General features: G+C 33.0%; 4 protein-coding genes across 4 annotated transcripts; 1 reads left to right on the forward strand and 3 right to left on the reverse strand.

Annotated features, from left to right (window-relative positions):
* Positions 1–2,235: 2,235 nt before the first annotated feature.
* On the reverse strand, positions 2,236–5,081 carry LOC145558740 (palmitoyl-monogalactosyldiacylglycerol delta-7 desaturase, chloroplastic-like). The gene is made up of 5 exons (XM_081620065.1): positions 4,466–5,081; positions 4,051–4,191; positions 3,453–3,593; positions 2,785–2,891; positions 2,236–2,662 (listed from the first exon to the last, which is right to left on the reverse strand). Exons 1-5 carry the CDS (start codon positions 5,024–5,026, stop codon positions 2,455–2,457), a joined length of 1,158 nt encoding a protein of 385 aa, XP_081476191.1. The 5' UTR covers positions 5,027–5,081; the 3' UTR covers positions 2,236–2,454.
* A 2,064-nt stretch (positions 5,082–7,145) lies between these two features.
* LOC145560141 (palmitoyl-monogalactosyldiacylglycerol delta-7 desaturase, chloroplastic-like) lies at positions 7,146–10,618 on the reverse strand. The gene is made up of 5 exons (XM_081621402.1): positions 10,164–10,618; positions 9,805–9,945; positions 8,496–8,636; positions 7,764–7,870; positions 7,146–7,625 (listed from the first exon to the last, which is right to left on the reverse strand). The coding sequence occupies exons 1-5, from the start codon at positions 10,602–10,604 to the stop codon at positions 7,412–7,414; spliced, it is 1,044 nt and encodes a 347-aa protein (XP_081477528.1). The 5' UTR covers positions 10,605–10,618; the 3' UTR covers positions 7,146–7,411.
* Positions 10,619–13,389: 2,771 nt separating this feature from the next.
* LOC145558741 (protein POST-ILLUMINATION CHLOROPHYLL FLUORESCENCE INCREASE, chloroplastic-like) lies at positions 13,390–16,147 on the forward strand. The gene is made up of 8 exons (XM_081620066.1): positions 13,390–13,606; positions 13,770–13,905; positions 14,061–14,145; positions 14,227–14,305; positions 14,392–14,505; positions 14,594–14,706; positions 15,620–15,730; positions 15,847–16,147. The coding sequence occupies exons 1-8, from the start codon at positions 13,519–13,521 to the stop codon at positions 15,970–15,972; spliced, it is 852 nt and encodes a 283-aa protein (XP_081476192.1). The 5' UTR covers positions 13,390–13,518; the 3' UTR covers positions 15,973–16,147.
* A 323-nt stretch (positions 16,148–16,470) lies between these two features.
* On the reverse strand, positions 16,471–20,115 carry LOC145558742 (phosphatidylcholine:diacylglycerol cholinephosphotransferase 1-like). The gene is made up of 3 exons (XM_081620067.1): positions 19,486–20,115; positions 18,399–18,536; positions 16,471–17,057 (listed from the first exon to the last, which is right to left on the reverse strand). The coding sequence occupies exons 1-3, from the start codon at positions 19,858–19,860 to the stop codon at positions 16,737–16,739; spliced, it is 834 nt and encodes a 277-aa protein (XP_081476193.1). The 5' UTR covers positions 19,861–20,115; the 3' UTR covers positions 16,471–16,736.
* Positions 20,116–22,283: the final 2,168 nt, after the last annotated feature.

Raw genomic sequence — 22,283 nt, forward strand, 5'->3', positions numbered from 1 at the left:
ACTTCATTTTTTTTTTTTTGAAAAAACAGCATAGACTTCATAATCATTCTTTTTCAACCCCTTCTTTCCTATGTACTGTAGGCATTATTTCCACTAACTTTTGATGACTTATTATTTGGACCTTGATTTTCTAAATCTTGCAGTAAAACCCATATAGGTTTCTAATTTTATTATTATTAAATTTTTTTTTTAATAATGCACGATTATTAGTATTGTTTATGTTTTTTTTTTTTTTTTTTATTTTTTTTTTTATTATTTTTTTTTTTTATAAATTATATATAAATTTTTTGTAGGTTTAATTGTTGTTTGTGAGAAATTAATTGATCAATTAGATTAGTCTAATTGCTGATTAGTGATCGTGAGGACTCATTGCTCGAGAGAGCATGATTACCTCTTCCACTTAGTAGGGTAGTAAATAATAGGAATATCACTAGCCCATCTTTATAATCCTTAAAACATGGCATAAATTTGGAAGTTTTATTTGGTAAATAGTTTGTAACTTTTACTTTATTATATTCAAGTCTCAATCTTAGTCGGTAACAACCAACAATCAATCTATGTATGTACTACAAATGTGTGCAAAATTAACCTTAAATTTAGCCTTCACTTAAACATAATATATATAGATGAAGTAGATAAATTTCATTCAATTGCTTGAAGTACTTGTTCCATCAATTTGAAATTTTGAATAGGTGAGTGATTGAGTCGGTTCAATCACATGCATTTAGGAAAGCTAGTAGCCTCATTAAGATAATGGATGGAATATGGATAACCACCAAGAGTAAGGTGGCCTTATTCAAATTTGTACTGTATTAAAAAAAAAGTTTATTATTGACGATAAAGTTTTGAACGTTAGCATTTCATATATTAATAAAGTTAAGGTACCAATTGATTGTTGTTACAGTGGTAATTAGGTCTGCACTTAATAAGGAGAACCGTGTGTTCGATCCTGCAATAATAAATGGAAGGGGATTAAAAACTAACCATCTAAAACTGAACCCCAAATACGAATTAGCCCAAAGAGTGAACCAAGTGGGAATATCCAAAAAAAAAGGTTAAAGGTGGAAAGGGTTGTCATATTTATTATAATCGAATAGCCTAAAAATCCATTTTTCGATCCTTAATTTGTCAATTTAATTTTAAAAATGTATAGTAAAACCTTATTTTCTTCACCTTACAAAATAATACACCTTTCGTCCCTTATTTATATGTCTATTTCTCTTTATTATGTGAGTAATAAATGTTAGAAATAGGCATGTAGTAAATAAGGGACGGAGGGAGTATCCAGTAAAAAATAATTTTAGTTCAGTATAAATAAGTTCAATTCATTTAAAATAATTTCAGTTCAGTAAAAATAATTTCAATTAAGTAAAAATCAATAACTTTAATGAGGAAGTATAATAGAAAATCAGTAGAAATAATTAAAGTTTAATTAAAAAAATTTTACTTCAACAAAAGTAATTTAAGCTCAATAAATATAATTTCAATTCCGCAAAAAAAGAGAAATATGCAGCATAAATTAAAAAGAAACGGAGGGGTATAGGGTATTGGCGTCAAATTTTGAGTTTCGATCAATTCGCATATTTTAAGCTTAGGGTCTCAAATTTTGGGCTTCAAGTTTCAAACTTTGGGTTTCGAATCTCAGGTTTTGGGCTTTGGGTCTCATATTTTCAATTTGAACTCTTAGATTTTGGATACTTCATACTCGTATTAGTTTTGAGTTATATGTATAACTCGTAGATTATAGACTTTTTGTTTCAAATTCTATGTTCCGTGTCTTAGATTTTTGAATTTAATTAATGGCCCGTTTATTACTCAGCTAGCCGCATCCACATTTAGTTTTGACACACTGTCACACAAAATAATTCTTGTTTTACTAAGGGTCTGTTCTCATATGTTTATTTTCAGTTTAGTTTATAAGAACAGGCCCTAATTCGTAATAGATATTTAAAGATTATAAATAGATATTTCATGTTGAGGAAATATCTAAGTTTCTTTGCCTCCATTCAAATTTAAACGGGAACAAATTAAACCGTTAGATTACGTTACAGTGTGTAAGCTCCATCACAAACTAATATCAAATGTAAAACGAAATTATGTGTATTTTGCTTAGACTCACAAATTTGATTATTTGAAGATGGTACAACTAGTTAATATGGTTGTGTGGGGTTTATGGATTTAGTTGTTTGGATTTATCTTCGATTTCATATACTATGTATAACGTATATATATATATAAATAAATAATATTTTTATAAAGATTTTTTCTTACTATAAAATCGCATAAATAAGATACATACTACATATATAGCTTACCATAAAATCAAGGAGATTATGATCAAAATTTTGTGGTCAATTTTAATCTCTCTATAACAAATTACACAAAAAATACGTGATTATGATATCAAAATTAATGCATCCAATTGTCAAAATGTGTTCTTTGTTTCCCTCAAGTTTATATTCCATCATTTTCAAATGCCAAACGTTGTTTGTGCACCTCAGTAGGTAACTTCACATCCTTGGCTAAACCAATAATTTGAAGAAATTTGATGGTATACCAAGTCATATCAAATTGCCACCATTCTAAACCATGCCTAGCTGAGTATTCAAAAGCATGATGATTGTTGTGCCAACCTTCTCCAAATGAAAGTAATGCCACCCACCTGAAAATTCACATTATAGGTCAAATTTTCAATTAATGAAAGCTAGTGATAGATGATGCTCAATATAGATGTATAATAAATTCATAAATTGCAATATTGTAGTAACTAAATTAAATAATTACCAATTATTTCTTGATAAATCGCCAGTATTCCAAGCTTGAGTTCCCCACACATGACTAGCAGAATTCACGAACCATGTTATGTGATAAACCCATGCGGTCCTTACTCCCTGCACGATGGTTGAAGCCAGGAATATGTTATATATACTTTATCATTTCCCCTCACATGAAAGGCCCTTTGGGCTAGAAATGTGGATGCAATACATGCTCATTCATATCTGACGCGAATTAATTCCACTTTGAAGGAGGGGTGGATGAGATTCGAACCCGTGACTTTTATATCATGTTGGCTCTGATACCATGTTAAAGGACCAATTCAATTTAAAGCTTAAGCTGATGGTTGAGGTACAAGAATATATTATATACTCTATCATGATGATTAGATATACTTTTGTGTCCTCATAGTCTCGTAAAATTAACATTTAACTCATTAAAGTTAATTAAATCGTTATTGAATCTAACAAAAGCCTTTTTTGTACACTCGGTGATTTATGATTTTACGTGCACCATGTCACCAACCACTTGAGGCGATTAAACCATGAAAGTCATGTGCCAAAACAACTTGTACTTACCACTAATAAGCTAAGGTCTAAGGGTGGCCACCTTTGCATTATCATTTGTGATTGAAAATTGATTGAAGAGAAGAAAAGTTGCGCATAATATGTGCTTACCATTCCCCAAACGAGGTAGGGAAATCCTCCAAATGCATAAAGTAATCCTGCCAACATTAGTGGGTGAAAAATGTATGTGCTCCTCATAAATCTGTAAAATGGCTGCTTCTCCAAATCTCCTACATTGTTCGGCTCACCACACTGCAAAATAATGAAAATTAATCTTGATATTAAATTGTAGTTTTAGTCATCTTAATAACATACAATTAAGAGAAATTCTGTTAATTGTTACACATGAAGTAAGTAGTACTAAACAACTAATTAATTAACCAATTAATGCGACAATACAAGTCATAAGTTGTAACATATATATACACTGAAAAGAACTTTAGCCTTTTTTTTTTTTTTTTTATTATTTATTTATCTACTATCTCTGATAATGATTATTTGCAACTTTAAGGTTTTATTTATAAGATATAAAAAATTCCAAAGTTATAGATAATCATTAACGGAGGTAGTACATATCTAAAATAAAAATAGTCATAAATATATGTATATCACACTTCCAAACTAATTCACTAACCACTATAACACTAGCGAATTACCCCATTATAGCTGGCCACATCACTAAAAATTTGTATAGTAGAATATATATTACCCTTTCGGTAACAATTTTGGCATCAAACATCCAATTCATGTGGCTGAACCAAAATCCTTCAAGTGGGCTATGTGGATCTTGCTCCGAATCACAAAATTGATGGTGGTACCGGTGTGTGCTCACCCAATCAATTGGATTTCCCTGAAAAAAAAAATTATCAATAATCAAATTAAAGCAAACCATGCCAATATCACTATGTACTAGAATAAAACAACCAAGCTAGTTTTAACGTCGCAAGTTACTCTATCCTAAATTTCATCAATCACATACGTTATATATTGAAACTGACAAGTGAGACTTGTGAAAGTCTACCAGAGGTAATACTAAATTGATTGATCCTAGCTACACTTGTCATTTTTCAAAGACTGTGTAACAATGTGACAACTAATTTTGTTACTGTAACAACATAACGAACCTGAAGGGCTAATACTCCGAAATAAGCAAAGACGTACTCGAGCCATTTAGGTAGCTTGAAGCTCTTATGAGCCAAATTCCGGTGAAACGAAAGACAAATACCCAACAATCCCGTAGCCAAATAGAGAACCACAGCAACCCAAAATGCACCCCAATTAAACGTAAATGGTGCAAAAAGAGCTAACCCATGCATCATAACAACCGCACCTAAATTCCCAACTGATATAGAATCCCATTTTCCATCAACAAGTACATTCGTCGGACTCTTCACGACAACGTCCGACCACCAAATCCTATGGGAATACGACTCCAACCCCGGTGTCGAAATGGCCGATACCCTCGTTGTTCTTTCACTTCTTGTTGCCTCATTATTTGGTGATGACTCTCCATATTGGCAAATTGGTGTATGAGTTGTTAATGTTAAACGCTTAAAAAGGTTAGTTTTCGAAATTGTTAGGTTAAAGTTGTAACGTAGAGTTGTACTAGTTTGTGGTTTGTTGAGGTAAATGGAAGATTGGTTGATTAGTTTGGAGTTAGGGGTCGTTGATGCAATGAGAGCCATGAAAAGGGTGTTCTTGTGAGTTTGTGGTTATGTTGGGTTTTATGAGGGTTTAAGGCCGAATAGCGCGATTTTTATTTTATTTTTATTTTTTTTATTGATTGGGAATTGAGGTTGTGGTAACGTTTTCGTGGTTGGAGTTTTTGAGAGTGAAAGCTCAAGTGGCGTGGATTGATAAGGATTATATTTTGTTTTTGACTAGAGTTTATAACCATCTCATGCTTATAGAATTCAATTTCTATGTCCCATATTAATCAATGTAATTATTACGTATCTTATTTTATTTTCATAAATGTTTTACAAAATTAGGTATACAATAATTTACTGTATGACGAGAAGAAAAATGAAAGCTATATAGGTAAAGTTTGTGATGCTATGGTTTATGGGTAATTTTTGATAGTTTAAGGGACTGTTCATATTTACCGAACTGAGCTGAACTGACTTGATTGAAGCTGATCTGAACTGAACTGAACTGAACTAAATTGAGCTGAAATAAATATTTTATGAGAGAAGGAAATTAGGAGCTGAACTGAATTGATTGGAGTTGAACTGAACTGAACTAAAATTAAGTTGAAGTGAACAGGCCCTAAGAGTAATTTTGTGAGAATAAAAGTAACTGATAATATGAATAACTGTTGATAGTTTAGGAGTAATAAAAGTAACTAGGTAATAAGGGTAATTTTTATGGCAATAAAATATCTTTTGTGATAATATGAGTAACTTCTGGTATACAATAACCAAATGTACATTAAATTTACTATACATCCAGTGCTTGCTATAACTTTTGCCTATTTTTTTTTACATAAATAATGGATAGACAATGAATTTGAATTAATTAAGGATTTAATTCAAAAATTCCCAATTTAATAAGGTCCCAAATTAAATCAATTTGGTGGATAGGTTATGGACTTATGGGTAGTGGATCTTTAATTTAATTGGTTGGTGGGGTGGCTAGATTCGTATAGTGGATATTCACTTGGATTTGTTTGTGTATGGATGAATATGAATTTTAGATTTGTACTTGCGTGGATGATGCATGTGTGGTGACTTGCAGTGGGTATATAATAAACTTAAGTTGTTCAAACACAGGTATTCATGTACGATATGAGTATATGTCTAAGTGTCTGACTTGACTCTATCCCATGCATATATGAAAAAACTTCACGATTTTGATTCAATAAAGAGTCCAGATGCTAATTAGCAACATCTTAAGAAACATCGCTAAATACCAATACTGGTAAAATCAGTCGTTAAAAGCTCTTTTTTGTAGCGGAGGATCCAACACGAGTATTTAACATAAGATAAAGAGTTCGAGTAATATAATTTATGCTTAAATTTAAGGTGGAAATCAGTTGGATATAGGGAGGGTGTCTTTGCATATCACTACTTTCTTAGTTATACCTTTACTAAATCAGTAAATCTTAATATCTTATAATAATAAAATCCACACTTGTTTTTGGATATTTTGAGGCGTAGCTTTTACGTTGTTAGCAGTTCACACATTAGCAACATCTTTAATGTGGCTACATGTTTGTCATTGGAGTTTTGGAAAAGTGATATCTTTTGCTGATTTTGTGTGGTTCTTTCTTCATGTTCTCTTATCCAAAATTTTACAAGTTTAGTGTTTCCTAGTCATACACTCATACATAAACTTTCATACTATCTATAATCTCTTGCTAGAGTAACGAACGATTTTAAGCTGTTTTTATAGTATAAGTTATAAAGAACAAATTTAAGTTCTTATCCCCGCATTATATGTGACATGTTTTTATTAATTTGTTTGAAAATACGTATTGTAATGTTATGAAAACAATACTAGCTAGACGTTTGTCTTTTTCGATATAGACCCGATAAAATTGAGCTGTATTTAAAGATGGGCACGGCTGTGCCAGCACGCAAGCGGCCCCGGCCACCGGCACGGCGGCCCACTTGTGGGCTGTGCCGTGAACACAAATATTGAAAATTGGCACGGCACGATCATCAGCCAGCCAGCACGTGTATATATATATATATAAGGCACGTGGGTCGTGTCGTGCCGTGCCAAGGCATGGCCCGCCGCCAAGCCGGCACGGCACGAGCCCCACCTCGGCACGGCCAATGACATAATCCGAATATTATAATGGAAATTTGCTATGTACTTGAGTTTATAAATCACATAAGATGTATGTACTACATAGTATATATATTAATTAGAAAGAATCGTAGCATGAACTATGTGATTTACATTATCCACCCTCTATCTGGAATTATTTGTCATGTTTTACAATAGTGATATTGAAACTGCTATCAATGTGACAAATAAATTTGAACCGAACCCGAATAGTAAACCTTTTAAGAAATTGCATCCCATCATAAGCCAGACATGTTTATGCATGGTTGTTTTAAGACTCAAGATGCTATTTCCTCACTTTTAAATGCCAAGCGTTGTTTATGAGCCTCACTAGGAAGCTTAATATCATTGGCCAAACCAACAACTTCAAGAAGCCTTATGACATACCAAGTCACATCAATTTGCCACCATTCAAAGCCATGCCTTGCCGAGTATTTAAATGCATGATGATTGTTGTGCCAACCTTCTCCGAATGTAAGCAATGCTACCCACCTAATGAAATATCAATTTTTTTTTTTATTTTATAAACACAATATTAATTAGTAAAAGCAAATTATATGCATTCTAAGACATAAAATGATAGAAATGCATAATAATTACGAAATCGTTAAAAGTAGTCGAATGTATTACCAATTATTTTTTGAAAGATCACCGGTATCCCAAGCTTGTTCTCCCCATATATGACTAGCAGAGTTCACAAACCATGTAATGTGATATACCCATGTAGTCCTTACCCCCTGTATTAAAATATGATTGAAACATACAATTTTAATTTAGCTATAATGATATGATTGAAACGCAAGGTATTTTTCAATGTTACTTAATTTTCTAAAGATGAACCCTAATTAAATGCGATATATATGATAGCATATAACATACATATAATGATATGATTGAAACGCAAGGTATTTATAAACATACATATAATTGCGATATGATTGAAACACAAAGTATTTATTAAAACGTTACTTAATTTTATAAAGATGAACATATATATAATTGCGATATGATATAACATATATATAATGATGATATGATTGAAACACAAGATATTTATCAACGTTACTTAATTTTCTAAAGATGAACCCTAATTAAATGTGGCGTACTCATATTAATTATGGACTAAGTCAAAATTAAACTCGAAGTCTTCAATCATTTGAAATTATGTAATTAATTACTTATCACACACCTAATGACCTAAACCATGCATATTAAGCTACGCATTTCAATCATGTGCCACATACTAAGTAAAGATAATGGCGGCTACTCCATATACATAACTTTTAAGCTAAGATTATCTGACAAGAGAAACTTTAATTTGCACAACATAATATATAAAGTGTGAATGCTTAATGTAATTACCATTCCCCAAACAACGTAGGGAAATCCTCCAAAAGCATAGAGTAATCCTCCAAGAATTATTGGGTGCAAAATGTATGTTCTTTTCATGAATCTGTAGAATGCTTGCTTCTCTAGGTCTCCTACATTGTTTGGCTCACCACACTGCAAAATGAACAAATTATCTTGATATTAAAAATCTAAAACATACTCGTTTCACAACAAAGAGAGGTTCTGGCTTAGTAATTACTATGTATAAAACACGAAACAATTAGTCACGTATACAACTCTATGCATCGAGATGAAACTTAGCTTCATACGTCAAGAACAACTAAGGGCTTGTTTGGCATCATTTTTGGTTTTCAGTTTCCTTTTTTTTAAAACCAAAAACCAAAAACAGGAAACAAGAAAAAGGTGTTTCTACTTTTTTGTTGTCAGTTTTTAAAGAAGTATAGGCAAAATTTTGTCAATCAGCCGCTGGTGTAGGCCATACACCGTACTTGCAATTAATATTATATTCATTTATATGGGTTTTTTTAACAAATGAAAAATTCTCACTAGTGACGGGGCAAGTAACGGAATAACCACCACCACCATTTCTTCTCAATCGCCATCGCCATCACAGTCCATCCCAACCACCACCATCTTTGCGTCCATCACCATCACAACCCCGTGATTCTCTTTGCAACGACGACCCCAACACCGCTTCGCGGCGATTACAAAAAGACACCCTAGTAGCAATTGGTGTAAATTAGGGCCATATCAACCCCTTAGGGAAAAGCCTTACCATCGCAGTGGCATTTTGAACCGTCATAAGTGGTGGTATCATTGGTGTGCAGATTTACTGGCTTGGAGGAAGAAGGTGGATGGGAAATTGGAGAGTGGAGGAAGAAAGAGATGAAAATACAAAAATACCCCCAATTAAATAACTAAAATGACATTCATAACCCCTGATTTACATCCCATGTAAATCAGCCTGATGAATTGAGATTTCCCTGTTTTTAAAATTATCATGATTTTAATAAGTTTTAAAAATCATCATATACTTTTAAAAAACAAACAACCAAAAAGCAGAAATCGCAGCATTTCATTAAAAGTTTTACTACCTTTTAAGTGAATACGATTCTTAATTAATAATCATTATATAAATTTATAAATTTCTTCGTACCAATATTGGAACGTAATAACTATCAATAATCTGTTCATATTAAATAATTGACAAAATGCTGATAAATTGAAATATTGTTAGCTAAGTTTACTCTTAGTTGTTTACTAATAAAAATGTGAAATAATTATGCATTTTCAAACTAATTTTCCAATAGTAAAACATTACCCTTTCAATAATTACGTTAGCATCAAACAACCAATTCATGTGGCTGAACCAAAATCCATCAAGAGGACTATGCGGGTCTTGCTCCGTATCACAAAATTGATGGTGGAATCTGTGTGTGCTCACCCAATCAATTGGACTCCCCTGAAAATAAAATCCAATAATCAAATTAAATCAAACCATATTAATTAACTTTAATAATAAGAAGACAAAAAAATGTCACCATAATATTGTGGTCCTTTTTCTCTATTTAATTTAACTATTCATGAACCCTTTTTCTACATTATCAAGTGCTTCTACTTATCAATTTGATCATACTTCACAGTCCGACAATGTGACAATTATTTTTGAGTGTAACGAACCTGGAGTGCTAAGGCCCCGCAATAAGCAAAGAAATACTCAAGCCATTTGGGTAACTTGAAACTTTTGTGAGTCAAATTCCGGTGATATGAAAGACAAATACCAAATAACGCGGTTACCAAAGATAGAACTATAGCCACCCAAAATGCACCCCAATTAAATGTAAATGGTGCAAAAAGACCTAACACATGAATAATCACAACTGCGCTTAATGTCCCAACTGATAAGGATTCCCATTTCCATTCCGAAAACACATTCCTTGGGTTCTTCACTACAACATTAGACCGCCATATTCTATGAGAATACGATCTCAATTCCGGTTCTAGATCCGGTTCCAAACTCGTTGATGATCTTTTCCTTACACTTCTTGCCTCATTTGAGGAAGAAAGGCTAATGGGAGACGGGTTTAGTTTGGAGTTTGAAGTTGATGACATTATAGCCATGAAATAAATGGGTGTTATTGTTATTGTGACTTAAGAGTATTGATGGAATTTATATTTATATAGGTTTTTAAGGAGTTTAGAGAGGTTATTTTTAATTCAATCATAAGGTTCGTTTGAATAGCCAAAAGATTTGATAGAGAAATGTAAGTTGTCTAACGTGGATTGATAGCTAGATTAAGGGGTAAGAAATACACGATTACATGCGTAACTTACATTACGTAACATTTCGTAAAATGTGTATGCCACTTGTCGTCTCTTTCAACCTTATATTTTCCATTCATATTGACATATTGTAATTAAAACTTGGAGACTTGGAGTAGTTTTTTAGCCTAAGTGATGAATTATATGCACGTTGTTTCTCTTAGTTTTAGGTGGTATTGTTTGTTTATGTAATAGTCCATAGTAAAAATAAATGACGGAAATAGATATTTTTAAATTAACAATAATAAAAAAAAAAAAAAAAAAAAAAAAAAAAAAAAAAAAAAACCATTAAAATGAAATCAGGAAGTAATATATTTGGATATGAAGAGCGTTTAAGAGAGGACAAATAATTATTTTTATTAACAAACTAGGTTAAAACCCTTGCGTATATAAAGCCTATTTTTAATTTGTACACTTTAAAAATAAATCGCTATTATATATGAATAAAAATAAGAATTACATATTTTTATTTTTTTTTGGTGAAGAGAATTACATATTTTTGTAATTTTAAAATTTTTTATTTTAATTAAAATTATGATATAGTATCTGTTCAACGTTGTCTAATTTATAGTTCAATGTAGGAGGTCATTTATTAGTGTGCTATTTAAAATTGTTTCAATTTCCTACGATAAATTAAAGGTTTTAGTTGTAATGTAGAAACTTCAAATATTTAAATTTCAAAAATGTTAAATATGATAGCTCACAAAAAAACAAAAAAAAAAAAGAAGTTGACATCATCATTGCATTTAGGCGGAAATTTTTTTATTGAGGAAGCGACACGTGGGCAAGGGTGATGTCAGCAACTTCTGTTTTAGTAATAGTTAATAGATAGATAAGTCACTCTAGTGTTCTTTGTTGTCTACCTAAAATAATTCAAAAGTCCTTATTTTATTTACCATTTCACAAAAAAACTTATAGCATAATTTTTATTAAAAAAATTTAAACACGCATTTTCTTTCATATAAAATGTAGTAGTTGCTTCATCCAAGTCACACATTAGCTTTAATAAACTCTGTATTAAATAAATAAAACGTTTACTTTTGCAACCATATTTAAATAAATGAAAACGTACTCCATAGCCCACAACCTATATTTTAATAAATTCAACTAATTTAACCTTGTTAAATCTGTGAAAGTCAAAACGTTTCATTTATTCAAACACGGACAGAGTAGTTAACACAATTAGCCAAAATAGAACAAACGTGTATATATACAAAGTTATTTGAGGTTGGAAAACGCTAGGTCTATAAAGTGAACTCTTTCCTGCCAAATCTTAGACGTTTGATCTAAATATAATATTTTACGATGACATAAGAGTTTAAATTTGATTGGTTAACAACTTGACGATAAAAGTTCAAATAAGACAAATTATTATAAGGGTAATGTTATATGCAGCCCTTAGTATTAAGTTGGGGTTGCATATAAGCATTTAATATACTTCCTTTTTTAGTATTAAGTTGGAAATTTATCGACAATTCACGAGTAAATCGGTGTAATAAATGGTTATTTATTGTCTTTCCTTTTTATTTTTAGCTTCTTATATGCAGCCCTTAAGATTTAGGGATGCATATATCTTTTTCCTTATTATTAAGGTTTGTTTATGTTTTTAAAAAGGGTAATGCTATATTATATTTATTAATTAATGTTTAAATGTCTGACGAAGTATTAATTAGTGTTGGACAAACAGAATTCTAAATAAAATTTGCTGCGAATTTGGAAGCCAATTACTCAGATCAGATATCATCAATATGCACTAACTTGCAAGGAAAAAACTCTTTGCATTCGAGAAAATTTGCTCAAATTCCCAACTTTCTTATACGTTAATTAATTTTGTGGCAAACTTTATAAATGAGAATTATTTCCGTCTAAGTTAGTGGCAAACTGGCAATTGATGAGGTCATGAGGATGTTATAAAATGGCTCCAAACTTCCGCTGCATTTGGATCCATGTGCAGGATATTATGTTGGTACCCTATTATAGTAAGGCCCATTAATATGCAAGCATAAGGCCCAATAAACATGGGCCCATTAAGTTTGCGTATGACCGTATCTACGAAACGGTAGGAAGCTAAGTTGGTGGCCACTGCAAATTATTTGGTGTGCTCGGGTGCACAATGGTCATGGTGCATTTTGTCAAATATCATCGAATTCTGTGTTTGATCTTTGGTTTTGATATTTGAACTATGAAGAGAATGAGGGATAACTCAAGTGGTTAGAACTTTCCTCCCGATTTTAGAAGGTCTTGGGATCAATTCCCACCCCTGTCCTTATATATATATATATATATATATATATATATATATATATATATTTTTAAAATGAACATGTGTTTTTGGTTTGAATTACATGTTTTTTTTAATATGGAGATTAGACTATTATAAGATCAATTAAATCAACCCATTATATTCCTAGATATTCTACACTTGTTTAGATATTTTAAGGTAGATTTTTTACATTGTTCAAATTTGATAGTTACACTTGCACAAATACATTGACTTCTTTGTCTGCATGTTTGTCATTGGGCAGATATTTTTGCCTGATTTTGTGTGGTTCTTTCTTGTTCTCTTATCCAAATTCAACACATCAATGTGTTATTTGTTATTAACACCCTCTTATATCTCCCATCAAAGTGATGAACTAAAATTTGTACAGAATTTTGTAAACAAAAGAAAGCCAGTAAATTCGAGCTGAAACTCCAAGTAACTGACTGATCAATGGCAGCAACAGCAGCTACCGCGATTTTTGCTGTGTCAAAACAGCTTACTCCGGTTAGTAATGGAAGCCCCGGTAATCTACTTCTAGGTAACTATCTATTTATAAATTTATAATCAAAGTATTTCTAAATTTCTGAAAATGATTATTTATCTGTATCAGTATTTGAGCGTTAGCAGCTCAAAATATAACATGAGACAAAAAAATCCATACCTTCAAATGCCGAAAATGAAGATTTTATTACTTAATGCAGGTAATAATTTTATTGGTAGTCCACTGCGCGAGAGTTCTATAACACGGAACAGAGTTATTAGCATCAAGGAACGGCAAGTTAGAGCTGTTGCGACAGAAGCAGCTGTCGCAACAAGTCCTAAAGATGAGACAAAGGAGTATGTATATACCAATTCTAGCTATTGTACACATTAATTTTGGGAGATTACATAACACAAAATCCTTTATAAATAAAGTTCGTTTGATTTTACAGCATATTATGCTTATATGTGACAATATGAATTTTCTCTGTTTTAATTTTCGCTTTCTGTAGGTTTGTGCTGCCTAAATGGGCTGAATTTGAGCTCGGAATGGCTCCTGTGTTTTGGAAAACCATGAACGGCCTTCCTCCAACTGCGGTACATATATCTTCATCGCCTCGTTTTACTAAATTCTACATTAGATCATTCACCTGACAAACACAGTTGTTAAACTGATAGGGAGAAAGACTCAGAATTTTTTACAATCCAGCTGCTGCCAAACTTGAGCCTAATGAAGAATTCGGAATAGCCTTTAATGGTAATGTATTTCCCTTATCAGAACTTTGTGCAGCTCCAATCATAATTTTCCGGCATATAACGCTAATGCTTGATCTGATTCAACAGGTGGTTTTAATCAGCCAATTATGTGTGGTGGTGAGCCTAGAGCGATGCTAAAAAAATCGAGAGGCAAAGCTGATGCTCCAATCTATACCATTCAAATATGCATTCCTAAGCATGGTTTGTACTTTATTTCACCACTTCACCTGTCTTTGTGTAACCTTTGGATATTTCTTGCTAATTACAATGATGTGATGTATAATGTCAGCTATGAACTTGATTTTCTCCTTCACCAACGGTTCCGAGTGGGATGGTCCTTACAGACTGCAGTTTCAAATTCCCAGGGGTTTGCAAAACAAACCAGTCAGTTTCTTTAATGAAGTAAGCTTAAGGATCTTTTTTGCTGCAGTTTGGCCATCATTGAATGTACTACCTCCGTTACAGGTTATGTGCAACGATTTGACATAAAGTAGAGAGAGAAAATGTCTAATCGTTGCACATAACCGGAGGTAGTATAAATGTTCAACAAATTGCATAATAAAGTCAAGAAACTAAATTTCTCACAACCTAGGATAAGGAATGTGGACTAGAGCTTATTGACAACATCAAACTTATAATTCGTATAATTCATATTAGATTATTTATGGAGTACAATACACTAGATGTTGACTGAGAGATATGCAGTACTGTATGTATAGTTGCTGAAATAAGGAAAGCGCTAACAGTAATGTACATTAACACTTAAGACTAAAATCCATGAAACTAGCAAGCTCCTTGACAAACTTTGTTGGGCATGAAAAAATTCAAGCACATAGGTCTGTCTGATACAGACAGAGTCTAGTGGACATGCATGCATACATACTCCTTTCGTCCCTAAATAATAGGCCACTTTGGAAAGAATATACGTAAACATTAATAGAACATAGATATGAGTTCAGGTAACTGTACAGAATGGGATAAATGACAGTTCTGAATTCTGTAAAACTGAAATCGTCTGTCAGTTGAGATGTGTCAGTGCAGCGGCCTGGCTATTGTATCTGGTCTAACTGACAAGTTTCCCGGCCTGTTTCAGAGCAAACAAAGTTCACACAGCTTAACACCATTAGCACCAAAGTGATGTATAAAACTATAAACCTTAATGCTAGAAAAACAAAAACGTATTTCAATCAATAACAGAAAAAAACCAAAAGATTTTATTATGGTCAGTGTTTGGCTTGGTGGTACGGCTGGTACCTGCTGTGTTCGTCAAAGTGTGATACTTTAGATTTCTGATCAGTTTCTTGAAACAATACAGGGCCTAGCAGAAGAGTTGAGCAAAGAGGGTGCTTGTGACAAGGCAATCTTTCCAGACGCAAACATTGTCATCACAAGATGTGCCATTGTTGGCAATCTGACCGCCGAAGGGGTAAGTGATGCAGTTCATATCTTTGTCCAAGCCCTTAAAAATATTGAAATTTGAACTCTGTTTAAGCTGTTTAAGAAGGCATATTCTAACATCAGCTATGACTCTGTTTCATGAAGGGTGATCGCTGTAATTTGGACCTTGTACCGGGATGCCTAGATCCAAGCTCGCCTTTGTTTGACCCACTTGCCAACGTAGACGACGGGTCATGTCCCCCGTATTCATCAGATTCAGAGGATCAATAATTTTGAGTACAATGTCTCATATACTGTAAATATCAAAGCAGATAAACCCACCTATCTTTTTGTTATATCAAAAAATTACTACAACCGGATATAGAAACTCCAATTTACTGTAAAAGATTGTTCTTAGAATTAAAATCGTAATGACACCGTTTGATGCACCGAGCAGTGTGATAAATATCTGTCTATAGTCTATACTCATGGATGTATCACACAACCTTTCTTAATACCCACTTGCTTCCTCTATCTCTCTCTCTTCTTGCCAAAGAAGTTGCAATTTTAGTGAAACGGGAAAAATACTCCGTACACGACTAATACAAGTAGTTAAAAAGTAGAAAAACTTAGCATTTAATGTCACCAAAAAACAGGTGATCAGGTATACCTTAGTCAACAAAGAATTGAAACTCTGTTAGATCTAACATATTGGATGCAAAAAAAAAAACAAAAAAAAAAGCCCCTCTTTCGGTTCTTCAGCTAGATTTACAGCAGAAGACTTCAGAATAGAGAACTAAAGAAATTAGTAAATTTAAATCGCAATGGTTGAAGTCACAGTAAATGTGTACATTGTGAGCTAAAACAAGAATATTTCAACAAAATGCGGTTAAAATTATGAAAGAACCCTTTGAGATTAGCCATTACTCAACAATGTACATCTAGCTTTAGTTTTAAATAAGACTGAACTCAAGCACCAACCTCCATGTTTACATTTTTATGCATACATTGCCTGGACCTACCCTGCCCAGCCATACCTCGTACTCTTTTTAAAACTACCTTATTGAAGAGTAGACTCCATTAGTAGGGGAAGGTGCCGTTGAAATTTTCCTGCTCTCCTCGTACTTTCCAGCAAGAGTATCGAATAACATGCCAGCTCCTACACCAACAGCTAGATCAATTGTGTAGTGACCTCTTGTTCCAAGCAGTCTAACTATTTGCAAGATATTAAGAAAATCAAATGTCCATGCCAATCCCCTTCTTTGCATGCGCCTCATGTCTAAAGATCCAATCACAGCACTCGCAACATGCCCTGAGTAGAACAAAAAGAAAGACACATTTCCTACCGGGAAATCTGCTCCTGAACCCACAAAGTCCTGACAACAAAGGCCGACAATATAAGGTCCAATCCACGTCATGACAGCTAAAATTTTTAGGGTGGGAACATCTGACCAAATCAGCTCATGCCAAGAAGATGCATTATTGGCATGGATAACAATAACATAATCATATTTAGTCTTAATCTTAAGCATAATCATCTATCCCCTAGCTTGTTTCCTTTGCTACGTGTGGTCAAGAATGTGAAAGCAATATCCGGACTATGGTATGGGATATGAAATTTGTATGGCAATAACAAACACAAGAGCCAAAAGCCAATAATTCTGGCAATGCAACAGGACGCTTAACATCTTGCTATTGTAGGTCACATAGATCTATTTGAATATTCTACTACCCCCTCCAAAAAAGATAGAACAACCGTAACGAAAAAACTAAAACTATGGTCCCAATCTGGCCAACTAGGGTAGGTAAAAAATTCTCACCGAGCACCAAGGAACATGGGAGAAGCTAAAAAATTAGAGGTTTGCAAAATGCAACCACATGAACTTTATTGCAATTTCATTCATCTTCCAATTATGACAATGAATACAGGTAACAAGAAGTACAATTCTGTGAAATATATTCAATAAACCATATCCTCTGTTTGCTATTTCATAAATATACTATCACTTTCTATAAATAGTACTGTACTACTACTACACAAAAGAAACATACTTAACAAGAGAAACTACCAAACGGTGGGGCACTTAAGGAGGAAGGTAGCAAATAAATGCTACTGTAACCAAAAAGGTTGGCTTTAAAGAGGGAGTTTTTCATGCAACAACTAGTAAGGCGGCCTTTATAGAGTAGTTAGTTCATGCTACAACTAGTAAGGCGGCCTTTAAAGAGGGAATTAGTAACTATTTGTACTTTTAATAGTAAGTACTGTCATACGTAGACAAGTCGAATGGCAAAACTTGAAAGTTATTACTAGAGAATAATCATATAATTTCAATGTTATAATGTTGTCCCACAAGACCACAATGATGTACTTCATCTTCATCATATTAACCATTCTTCTTCTCCAACAAGTCTCCATATACCAACCTTCAATTATTTGATTCATAATCACTAATTTTACTCTTTGTGGTAAAAAGCAAACACACAGATTATTGAAGGACAAGTAAAAACAGGTTTCAATCTTCAGTTAACATATATATTTTTACGCACCCACAAGACTAAGCAGCCAACATGAGTAATTACCATCAGAATTGTTGAACAAGAGATAAAAATTAGCACTAGTAAATTAAATGGGTAATTAAACAAAAATAGTTAAGGGGGTGTTTGTCGAAATTAAAGAAAAACAGGTGCAACGAAGTGTTGGATGACAAAAAATATACCTGAGGCAACGGTAGTTGAGTAGAATAACCGAGAATTCCTCTACAAGTGAACATAAACAAGGCAGCAAGTCCAGGTCTCACTCGTCCCTCTACAAGGAAAACCCACACAATGTATGTAGTTTGCATCCCTACAAACACCTATCATTGTCAAATGAATCGATTAATTAATTTACTGAACAACCCAAAATTTAAGCTATTACATGACATTCAACTAATCTCAACCCCCCAATCCCCTAAACCAATAATTTAAAATTTCAACCCCATTTTCCTATCTATACTTCTTTCTATCCAAATTGAGTACATGACAAATAAAAAGAGTGTGATTAGGTAAGAAGATTAAAGCTTTTCCAAAATACCTATATTTGGGTTAATGAGGCAAAAATAATATTGATACTCAACATTTTTTCATCTATCAATTACAAAAAAGATAAAATCCCCATATTTTCCATGGTATTAGAGTCCAAAAAACTTAAATTTGTTTCATATTATTTTATCACTTAACTAACTTCTCTTAACCATGGATTAGGCAAGAAGATTAATTCTTTTTTTTTTTTTTGAAGAAAAGATTAATTCTTTTTCATAATCCATATATTAAAGTCATTGAGATAAATATTCTCCCATTTTCAAATTCTAAAAACAAAAAATCTTTAAGCTTTCATCCATCAATTCATCCATGATAAAATCATAAAATACCATATTAATCAAGAAATGAGAGGGTATAAACTTTATCCACTCAATTTTTTATTTTTTTTTTAATAGTCCACTCAATATTATCTGAATATCTGATTACTTAGCTAACTTCTCTTAATCAATGGATTATTATTTATTATCACTTAAATCATCATTTCACTCGTTACAATATCAGTCATTAAATTAAAATCACCATAATTACTACTTTCACGTAGTTACATTTTTCTAGTTCCATTAGACTTACCTTATTATTATGTTCACGGATACCGTCCATTCAAAGGACTACATCCAGGCATCCAGCTCATTTAAACCCGTTCGATAAAAAAATATATATATAATATTGGTACACTCGGCCGTATAATAGAACATTAAACATAAACAAAAATAGATTAGATACCGTATTAAGAGCGGCGAGGAGGGTATTAAGAGATGGACTAGTAGACAGGACATGATTAAGCCAACGAGTGGCAACAAAGCCAACATCTAACGGTGGAGAATCGCTCGGAATCATGCGTAAAGTATACTCAACACCCATAAAGAAAAGCAACGCCACCGCAAAAAAGCAGGGCAATGGATGATACTTCAACACCCCAGCCACGTCATCAATCCCCCACTTCATAAACGACGCCGTTTCCATAAACCCTTTTAATCCTCCTTTCTTCCCTTTCATCACCGTCATTCTGTCACCGTCACCGTCACTGTAGTAAACACCGTTACCGTTACTAATACCGTTGAGTGGTGGTTTTCTGTTACGGAGGGAATCGGAGTTCATGTTTGGATTGGAAAGAAGAGTTTTGAGGAATGGTAAAAGATAGACATTTTAGGGAGAATGGAGGTGTATATATAATGAGAAGGGGGGAGGGAAAGGGAAAGGGAATGACGGAGAGATCGAAGGAGGAGGAGAGAGAAAGAGAGAATGTGGGTGTGATTGTGATGGGATTTATGGGGAAATGTCAAAGATGTAATTAGATCTGGGAATTTTGGAAACCAGAAATTGTGGGCACTACACTGGTCAGAGGAGAGAGAAAATTTATGACTTGATGATTTGCATAAAATTGCTATTTTTGGTCTTGGGTTTGTAAAAACAGGAAGAGGTTTGATGCTTTGAGTAGGTAGGTGTAGGGTGTAGCACTGTAGGGGTTGTAAATGTACCTAGTCAATCAATAGACTATTTGGGTTTGAGCTCGATCAAAGCTCGTTTATGTTTACTCTGTATTTATTTAATCAGCTTTTTCATTAAATGTCACCGAATATTTTAATAATTAATGTAAATGTCAATTTCGGATTTAACTTGAATCCATAAAGGGTTAAAATAACCTTCAAAACCTAACCCGATCAATTTTCATGGTTTTAAAAAAATTGACTTGCTAATTGAGATATCTTTTCACACACAAAGCGGTAGGGTTGTTCATCGGTCCAAGACCGGACCGGCCCGGATTGGACCGAAGACCGAAAATTAGAATTTTAAGAACTGAAAACCAGACCGATTAAGTTAGGACCGAACCCAGACCGGACCGAAAGAATCGGTCAAAAACCTGGACCGGACCGCTTTGGACCGATTTAAGAATTTTTTTAAAAAGAATACTAAATTTTTTATAAAGTTTAGGAAAACACAAAAAAAGGTATTGGAAAAACTATATTGTAACGTCATTTTTACGTCTTTTTTTGTATGTTTAGTGCAAAAAAGCTTATAAAGTTAAAATTTTCTAAGCTTATTAAAGGTAATTCTAACCATTATTTAAAGTTTTACACATATTTTTAATAAAAAAAATTGGTCCGGTCCAAAACTGGTTTTTATAGGGTTTTGGACCGGACCGGAACGAAGACCGGAAAAATGAATTTCAAGACTCGAAGACCGGACCGAAGACCGAAAAAATGAATTTCAAGACCCGAAGACCGGACCGATTAATTCGGTCCGGGGTGGTCCGGTCCATTTTTTCGGTCCGGACCGATTTATGAACACCCCTACAAAGCGGGGCATTTACGTTATTTTTTTTGTCACTTTCGAGATTAATTTGATTACATAAAAATTCAAAATAACTCCAAAACTTTAGACGAACAATTTTCGTCACGAAACTCGAGAAAAAAATATTTTTTTATTAATTAAAATAAATCAATCACATTATGACAAGTGTCATGATTTAATCCTAATGACTAAGGAGTTAAATGGTCGTTAGTAATTAATCATATCATGACATGTGTCATGAGTTAGGGTCTGTTCACATTTACTGAATTGAGCTGAATTAAACTGATTGGATCTGCTAATTAGAGCTAAGTTGAACTGAACTGATCTAATTGGATCTGAACTGAACCGAATAGAGCTAAAATGAATCTTTTCTAAAAGAAGGAAATTAGGAGCTGAACTGAACTAAATTGATTGGAACTGAACTGAATTGAACTGATTGGAGCTAAACTAAACTAAAATTAAGCAGAAGTGAACAGGCTCTTAATTTTTATGAGTAACGGACTTAAACGACCTTTAGTCATTAATCATTTCATGACATATGTCATGAATCATGATTTATACCAAAACCTGGACCGTAATTAACTGGTCGGGTCCCCAGTCTATTCCTGTCTCAATCCATTCCGGTTTGGTTTGAACCGGTGCTAAGCCTTTTTTTCACGGTTAAAATAAAAAGTACAGGAAATATAGCAAATTAGCACCAAGACTTTAACTCTATGTTCAAATTACCCCCTTAACTTTTAATTATAGCAAATGGACCCCAAAACTTAACATATCGTGCAACGTACATCTGAGCATCATTATTTAACAATAAATTCATCAAAACATGCTAATTTTTTGTATTAATAATAAGCATTATGAGTATTATACATGCGTTATATTTCTTACCATTTCAATTAAATGTGAGCAATTGAAGAGATTAATCAAGTATGATGGTTTGCTAAATTCCATTAATTTTTTCGCCCTTTGTCATATTTCAGTGTCGATAATTTCTATATTTTATAGTATGTATTTAATATGTATGATAATGTATATGCACAATATTTTGGATGTAATTAATTTTTTTTTAACTTTTTTTTGTCTTTTATTGGAGTATATTTTATGAAATTTATATATTTTAATGTGATTTTGCTCAAATTTGATGAATAGGTTTTGATTGCACAATTATATTAAGTTGTGGGGTTAATTTGCTACAAGTAAAAGTTATGGGGTTACTTTACACCTGCAATAAA

The sequence above is a fragment of the Chenopodium album genome, chromosome 9, assembly GCF_948465745.1.
Source record: "Chenopodium album chromosome 9, dcCheAlbu1.1, whole genome shotgun sequence".
NCBI lineage: Eukaryota > Viridiplantae > Streptophyta > Magnoliopsida > Caryophyllales > Amaranthaceae > Chenopodium > Chenopodium album.